Source organism: Lactuca serriola, chromosome 2, assembly GCF_051521515.1.
Source record: "Lactuca serriola cultivar US96UC23 chromosome 2, Lser_US96UC23_V15, whole genome shotgun sequence".
Lineage (NCBI taxonomy): Eukaryota > Viridiplantae > Streptophyta > Magnoliopsida > Asterales > Asteraceae > Lactuca > Lactuca serriola.
The window spans coordinates 230,959,485-230,967,965 of record NC_136409.1 but is presented as its reverse complement, the minus strand read 5'-3'; the positions used below and the strand labels follow the sequence as shown (position 1 = coordinate 230,967,965).

Sequence of the window (8,481 nt, the reverse complement as noted above, 5' to 3'; positions counted from 1 at the left end):
AGCTGCTCTGTTTTCTTTAACTTTTATACTTTGCATTTTCTTATTGATTTAGAACAAAAAAATGCAAAATTTTAACTTTGTTAATATGTATAATTTTGATTTTTAGCTGGTGCACCCACATGGTTTAGTATTAAGCTTCATCACGGTGGGAAATTTACTAAATTACCTGATATAAAGTACATTGGAGGTGAAGTGCGTTATGTTGATTATGTGGACATTGATGAGTTTTCTGTGCATGAACTTGATGCCATAATGCTTGACCTAGGTTACCCAGACCCACGGAATTCTGAATTCGCTGATGAATCCCCAGTTATATACTACCATTTTAGGATACCCAATGGTGACTTTCAATTTGGTCTTAGAGCTTTAGGGAATGATCAGGATGTGATCAACCTTTCTAAATATATTGCACATAACAAGTTGATTGAGGTGTACACAGAGCATGGAAAGACAAATTTATTGACTTACTTCATGTCACCAAATGCAAAGGGTAAAGTTGTCATTGAGGAATTACCAGAAAATGATGATCAAGGGGCTGAAGTTGAGGGTCAAGTTCATGCAGATTCTTCAATGAAAAATGTGAACCATGGTAATGGTGAGCCTATTGGTGAGTTCATGTCTCTGATTCTTTTTGGGAGTAAGAATGATAGTTTCTCACCAGAGTATAGAAGGGGTAGGGTTGGGAATTCCAAAATAGGTGAAAGTTCTTGTAGCAATAGGCTTAATTTAGATTATATTGATGAGGTTGTTCACATTTCAAAGGAAAAGAATGATGATCTGGATGGTTCAACTAATGTTCAGGAGGCAGCAACTTGTGTTCATATTGATGAGATGGATGGTGTTAGGGAGGCTGCAAATGTTGTTCAAGAGGCATCAACTTTTGATGAAGAAGGCTACAACACCCCCCTGTTAATAATGCTGATGAACAATTGAATGAGTTATTTGATAACCTTATGGAAAATTTGATTGGGAGTGATGATGATAATGCAGAGTATGAAGGGGATGGAGAATCTGAAGAGGGTAATCAAGAGTATGAAGAGGATGATGAATCTCAAGAAAGTGATCCAAATTTTGAAGAGTATGATGAATCTGAAAATAGTGATCCAGAGTATGAAGAAGATGAGAGACAAATAGAAGATGAAGATCATAGGGATGACATAATGGATGTTGACAACAATATACAGGATGTGGATGTGGACATGGGAGATTTCACTCTCAATGTTGAAAGTGATGTGGAAGGTGGGCATGAACCTGAAGATATGGAAGTGATTAACAATGAGGAATTTGAATCTTTGGATGAAGGATCCGACCAAGACAGAGAGAGAAGAGCTCTTATCAAGAATTTGAGAAAAGAAAAAAGGTGCAGTCTTGGGGTAGTACATAAACAATCTTTTTCAGTTGGAGATAAATTTAATAGTAAAAAAGAATTAAAGGAGGCAATTGATTTGCATGCACTAGAATCAAGAAGGAATCTTTTCTTTAAAAAAAATGACAATGTAAGGCTTAGGGCACAGTGTAGAGGTGTTGTACCTGTCACCAATAAAGGCCAAGTGGGTAGTCAAGCTACCACTTCAAAAAGAAAGGGTAAAGAATTAAAGACACAAAAAGTAACATGTGGTTGGTACATTCATGCATCTAGGTCAAATCCTGTATCCGACTGGTTTATAAGGACCTTAAACCAAACTCACACATGTTTGCAAACAAGGAAACTCAGGGCTTGTACTGCTTCTTTAATCAGCAAGAAAATCTTTGATCAAGTTGAGGCGAATCCAGATATACCTTTGAGAGCCATACAAGATCACTTTCAAAAGACCTACCAAGTGGGTGTTAGTATGGACAAGGTGTTCAGGGCAAAGGATAAGGCAAGAAAGCATATAACTGGTGACTACACAAAGCAGTATGAACTGTTGAGGGACTATGTTCTCGAACTTCAAGCCACCAACCCAGACACCACAGTGAAAATAGATGTATGTTCTGAGCCTAACCCTGATTCCCCAACTAGGCAGTTTAGAAGAATTTATGTGTGCTTGGGTCCACTGAAAAAAGGGTTCAAGGCATGCCTTAGGGACTTATTAGGTTTTGATGGTGCCTTCATGAAAGGACCATTCCCTGGGCAAGTCCTTTCAGCAGTTGGTCTTGATCCCAATAATGGAATTTACCCATTAGCATATGGGATTGTTGAGTCTGAAAACACAGAAAGTTGGAAATGGTTTTTAGATAACCTTGGGGATGACTTGGACCTTGGAAGAAACTCAAATTTTACTTTCATAAGTGACAGGCAAAAGGTAAAGTTGGAAGTAGTTTTTATACATTTGGTCATTTAAAGTGTGGTTGTAAGTTAATTCTAATGATTGACAATTAATTTTTGCAGGGTTTACATACTGCAGTTGAGCAAATTTTTCCCAATGCTGAGCATAGATATTGTATCAGACATATTCATGACAATATGAGGAAAAGATGGAGGCAAACAGAGTATAGGGACCACTTATGGAGGTGTGCATCAGCTACCACCATTCCTGAGTTTAAACATTTGATGAAGGAGTTTAGTCAGTATGATAAGGAGGCATGTGAATGGTTGAAGCAAATTCCTCCTAAACATTGGGCAAGGAGTCATTTTTCAGGTAAATCTACATATTCCAATTTGATCCTTATGTCTTTCACTTAGTGAACTGTTTTACTTGTATGTGAATTGTATTAAATGTTTTTTAATGGTAATTTACACACAGGAAGAGCAGTTTCTGATGTGTTGATATCAAACATGTGTGAAGTGTTTAATGGGAAGATAGAGAAAGGAAGGGATAAACCTGTCATTGGATGTTTAGAATTCATAAGGGAGTATCTAATGAAGAGGATATGCAATGTCATGAAGGAAATGAAAAAGGCTAAAGGTCCACTAACACCCACAGCAACAGACATCCTAACTGCAAGAAAAACAGTTGCTTCACAATACATTGCTAGGTGGAATGGGGGAGACAAGTATCAAGTCACAGGAGCTTTGCAGGATCAACATGTGGTTGATGTTAGGAACAAAACATGCACTTGCAGAAAATGGGAATTAATTGGAATTCCATGCAGACATGCAATTGCAACTCTGAATGAGATGAGTAAAGACCCAGAGGCTGACCTTGACATTTACAAATGGGTTCACAAGGTGTATTTTCTAGAGACATGGAAAAAGGCTTATTCTTTTAAGGTGGAGCCAATTAAGGGTAGATCCATGTGGCCCAAAAGTGAATGTCCCACAAAGCTAATCCATCCTCCACATCGCACTCAGGTGGGAAGGCCTAAGAAAAAGAGAAGACAAAGTGAGGGTGAAAGGTTAAGCAAAAAGCAGAAGGCAAGTCAAGGTGATGGAGTGAATGCTGCACAAGAAGGAGGTTCCCAAAAACCAACAAATGATGGAGTGCAGAAGCTATCAAGGAAGCATATCAGTGTTATTTGTAGCAAATGCAAGAACAAGGGACACAACTCTAGGACCTGTAAAGGGCAAGGTGGGAATCAATCCAAGAAGTAATGTGTCATGCATGCATGGAGTTTTTTGTGATTTTGGTTGGTTATGAAAACTTGGTTGTTATATTTACAATATTTTGTTGAAAATTTTTGGTTGGTTGTTATGAAAACTTGGTTGTTATCTTAGGTATGGTAATGTGTCCCTTTTGGTAATGTTTAGAATCTTTGGTTGTTATGTTTAGAAACTTTGGTTGTTATATTACAAATCTTAATGAAATATGCATTTTGGTTATGTACAATTGGTTCTAAATATATATATTTTGGTAACACATTCATACCATTTCTATTCATATGTTAATTCTTATACATTCATACCATTTTGGTAAAACATTCATTACACTTGCATCATAAAATTGTACATATATCATTATCATCATAAGTCACTACAAACTTGATCACATAAAATTACAAAAAAATGACCAAAACACCCTTCAGAGTATACCCCTACACAAACCAAATATAAAAGAATACAATCACAAAGAAAAACCAACTTCCAAACATGTACATTTTCAGCTTCAAATTATCATCCTTCAATGCTCTGACATTTGCCACCAAAATGTTGTTCCTGCATATTAGTCCATTGCATTGATCTTGTAGCATGTTCATACCTCTAACCAACTCATTGCACCGTTCCTGCACTGAATTCAAATTTCTTAGCAGACCAGGTATGATGGCTTTAGACCTAGCACACATTGGGGGATCAAGCCACCCAATAAACCCACAAACGGAATCATTCATAGGGCATGCAAAAAATCTCCTTCCTGGATTCAGAGGGGTCCAAGACGTTTTCACCACAGCAACTTTTCCACAAAAATATAGCACCATTTTTGTTGTAGCAGAGCTCAAGAAGAAGAAGGGTAGAAGAAAAGAGACGTTGGGGAAGAAGATCGCAGGAAGTGGGGGTATTTAAAAGGAATTAATCCAAAAAACCGTTTATGCAAAAATGGTCCCTGACATGAAATGACGAAATTACCCTCACGTGTGAGGCACGTGAGGGGGCTTAACAGTTCCAACTTAACGGGAGTTAAGTCCAGGGACCAAAACCACATAGAAACCACTCCAAAAGGACTATGGTTCCAAAAAACTCGTGGTTTGGACTAAAACCCCAAAATTTTGCATACCACAGGGACCATTTTTGCAATTTACTCTAAAAAAATAAGTTAGGGACCAAAAACACAAATTCCCCCAAACCACAGGGACTATTCGTGTAATTTAATTTTTACTTTTCGTTTTGTTCATATTTGGATATATTTTTTTTGTACACATCTAGGTAATGAATTTGTTGAAAGCGTTCAAATCTAGGATTTAACCTGCTATAGCAGGTCATAATGGTCATATGTAAACACTTTCAACAAGTTTGTTACCTACATGTGTACAAAAAAAATATAGTTACCCATATGTAAACATACTGAAAAGTTAATTACCTTAATAAGTCATATTCTCTATTTAATAAAAACTAATAATTTTTTATTATATTTATTATCATTTAAAAATAGTAGGACAAATCATTGATTTATATGAATTTGAAGTCTACAATGATGAGTTTATCCTATTTGGTGTATTTATGGGTTTAAAATAGAGTTCTATGTGTAGCTGATTTTTGAATGGTGTCACGTTATAGAGTATTATTACAATTGTATGAATTATATCACAGTAATAATCAAATATTAAGAGAGCTAATTATCCCTCTTTATTTCAACACTAAATCATTGAATTTCTATCAAACGCTCTGACATTTTTTTTTTGGGTTTTACGATTTTTTTTTTTTTTAATTTTTCTGCACCGCAATTTTAATAACTTAAATTATATATCTAATAACCTTCGACCGTGACGACGTTACAGATGAACGACACACAACATACTGCCTATTAACTATGCAGATTTATAGTATTAATTATGCAGAACTAAAAATCATAAGTTTTAAACAGTAAATATTTATGTGTATCAAACATTACCGGTCTATATTGAATTTCATAATTTAAATAATCAACCGTATGGTGTAGAATATATTTATTGTAATACGTGGCTCCCGTCAAGAAAAGGAAGCTTTTTATAAGCCACTTGTAACAAACAATACTCATACCTTCATGATCAAATACAAGAATTGATCCAATTTTGCTTTTCGATCAAATTCACGAAACCCCTTTTGAATTTCCCCCTCCATGAATATTTTTTCCTCGTAAAACTAAAAGCGTTTCCTTTTAGCTTCATTCCATTTACCTCCGGTGATAATGTCGTCTGGGTTTTCCGGCGGGTTTCCAGATTTCTTCAATGCGAACGGAGGCGGTGTAAGCAACGTATCCGGAAGATCTATGTCCATGATGAATGTTAACAGAAGTAATTACAACCAGCAAGTGAATTACAGGTCTCCGTTAGCTGGTATTCTCTCCGATTCCTTGTCGCCGGTCGGTGGGTCACGATCTGACTTTGATGGAAAGCGATCGTTGGCAGAATTCCAACAGCAACACCAGCTCCGGCAACAAGCTGCGGTTTACATGAGAAACGTGAAACCAAGGGCGTATAATCAACAGACGGATTTCTTATCTTCGCCGGAAGTTTCTTCGGTTTCTAGTATCTCCTCGTCGTCTGTTTCTAGATACGGTGGTCAGATTCCTCAACAACTCCGGCCAAACTTCAACGGCGTCATGAGTAATTATCAGATTAACGATTACTCTCCTGCAAAACAACTGCCGAAGAATCAAGAAATGGAGACAAAGATGTTGAATCGTTTACAAGAACTAGAGAAAGAGCTTTTGTTAGACGATGACGACGGAGAACACGACGCTGTTTCGGTGATTACAGACACCGAGTGGTCCGAAACGATTCAGAAGTTACTGAATCCTCTTCAGGCACAAAATCCAGATAATACCGTTGCACCTTCTCCAACGACGTCGTCCACGTCATCATCTGCATCGTCGTCAGCGACAGTTTCTCCGAAGCAGTTCATATCAGACGCCGCCGAGGCAATAACAGACGGGAAATCAGAGATTGCGATGGAGCTAATCACGCGCATTAACCAATTTTCCAACGCGCTTGGAACTCCTGAACAACGCTTGGGTTTTCATATGGCGTCTGCTCTCCGATCGCGCGTGAGCGTGAACTCCACGGCGGAGGAACAGTCCTCCCCAGCCACGGAGTTGTACCGAAAAGAGCATATTTTGTCAACGCAATTGCTGTACGACAAATCGCCGTGTTTCAAGATAGCTTTCATGGCGGCGAATAATGTCATCCTGCAAGCTTTATTGGGTTCGGGTAGACCCGAGAGAAGGATCCATGTGGTCGATTTTGATGTTGGTCATGGGCTTCAGTACGTGTACTTACTTCACGAGATTGCCGCGGCGCGTAAGATTGACGGAGTGATTCCCATTTCGTTAAAGCTCACAACTTTTAAAGATTTCGGTAATGGGGGTTCTGAAAGACTGAAGCTTGTTGGTGATGGACTCAGATCACTTTCTAACAAATTGGGTGTTTTGTTTTATTATAATGTTTTGGATTTCAAACTATCCGATCTCAACAAGCAAGGTTTAACGATTGAAAACGAGGAGGTTTTGGCCGTAAATTTCGCTTTCAAGTTGAGTAAGTTGCCGGACGAGAGCGTGACGACTGAGAATCTGAGAGACGAGGTGCTCCGACGGGTGAAAGACTTATCACCGGCGGTGGTGACGGTAGTGGAACAGGAACTGAACGCGAACACCGCTTCCTTCACGGCGCGTGTAAACGACTTGTTTAGTTATTACACCTCCTTTTTAAATTCGTTAGAAGCGACGATTCCAAGGACCAACCCAGAGCGAGTCAAGATTGAGGAGGGACTGAGTCGGAGAATTTTTAACTCGGTTGCGTGCGAAGGGAGGGACCGTGTTGAAAGATGCGAAGTGTTCGGCAAATGGCGGGCCCGGTTGAGAATGGCCGGGTTTGATTCAAAACCAGTGAGTCAACTCACCGCCGAGTCGCTTAAGTCAAAGCTGAATTCATGGACACGTGGCAACCTGGGTTTTACTGTAAAAGAAGATTCCGGTGGGATTAGCTTTGGGTGGATGGGACGGCCACTTACCGTCGTCTCTGCTTGGCATTAGCCTATAGATGGATTAATTAATTAATCGTGTTAAGTGTTAGTTAATGTTGTGTAATCCCACCTAACAAAAACGAATAAACGTGGCACTTGATTATGGGATTAATGTGTATAAAATGAAGCTCCAAGGGTAGGAATATAAATACCAAGTTCTATTCTATTTTTTAGTGCATTGTTATCTTTATCAATTTTAATAGTATACTATTAACTATTTGTAAAACTAATAAAAGAATGAATATTGATGCACATTCGTACCCATTTCATCCGTCCTACGTGCACGTTTTATCACTTACAGTAATGATTTGTTATAATAATTTTATATCTAAAAAATAATTTATTTTAGAGTAAAAGAGATAACGTTCTTATAATATGAACCAAAAGGGAGTACAAGGGTTGTTAGGCACACAACCCCTCTAAATGGCTTGTATTGTATGGTAAAATGTCTTAGGTAAATAAAGGGCTCCATTTTGGTAGGTATTTTAAGAAAGGTTGTAATCATAAGGTCGTGTATGATGAAATATTGAATGATTGTATCCAAAGTTTCGTGATCCACATGAAAGATATACGGTAAGTTTGACAAAAAAAAGTTGATAACTAAAAGCATTTAGCTTTTATTTAGTTTTCATTTACGTAGAATTATTATATAAAAATACTTGTATTTTTATAAAAGAGTAAGGTAGTGTTTGTTTTTTGTCCGCAGATATGCGTGACCTCTTCTGTCTGCGCCGCGCAGACCACGCGTAGACATTAGCCTTCGCAGACTGTTTGTTTTTTTGAAGACTGCAGACCTAAAAATGTCTGCGCGCCCTCTTCTTGGCGCAGACGTGGACCAGAGTCTTCTAACATCTTCAGACATCTTCTAGCCTAAAAAAACATATATATCTTTATTTTTTTCAAGTTTT

The 8,481-nt window shown here is 38.0% G+C and overlaps 2 protein-coding genes across 2 annotated transcripts; both read left to right on the top strand.

The window, feature by feature from the left end:
• The first annotated feature begins 1,663 nt into the window (after positions 1-1,663).
• On the top strand, positions 1,664-3,727 carry LOC145090867 (protein FAR1-RELATED SEQUENCE 12-like). Its single transcript, XM_079028913.1, has 3 exons — positions 1,664-2,285; positions 2,372-2,621; positions 2,727-3,727. Exons 1-3 carry the CDS (start codon positions 1,833-1,835, stop codon positions 3,512-3,514), a joined length of 1,491 nt encoding a protein of 496 aa, XP_078885039.1. The 5' UTR covers positions 1,664-1,832; the 3' UTR covers positions 3,515-3,727.
• Positions 3,728-5,530: 1,803 nt separating this feature from the next.
• LOC145088848 (scarecrow-like protein 8) lies at positions 5,531-7,746 on the top strand. Its single transcript, XM_079027280.1, has one exon. It carries the CDS (start codon positions 5,742-5,744, stop codon positions 7,581-7,583), a length of 1,842 nt encoding a protein of 613 aa, XP_078883406.1. The 5' UTR covers positions 5,531-5,741; the 3' UTR covers positions 7,584-7,746.
• The last annotated feature ends 735 nt before the right edge of the window (positions 7,747-8,481 follow it).

Bases quoted from the DNA above. Each gene is read 5' to 3' on its own strand.
- LOC145090867 (XM_079028913.1), top strand. From the start codon at position 1,833: ATGGACAAGGTGTTCAGGGCAAAGGATAAGGCAAGAAAGCATATAACT. The intron at 2,286-2,371 runs GTAAAGTTGGAA...TAATTTTTGCAG, and splicing joins TCATAAGTGACAGGCAAAAG to GGTTTACATACTGCAGTTGA. The intron at 2,622-2,726 runs GTAAATCTACAT...ATTTACACACAG, and splicing joins GGCAAGGAGTCATTTTTCAG to GAAGAGCAGTTTCTGATGTG.
- LOC145088848 (XM_079027280.1), top strand. From the start codon at position 5,742: ATGTCGTCTGGGTTTTCCGGCGGGTTTCCAGATTTCTTCAATGCGAAC.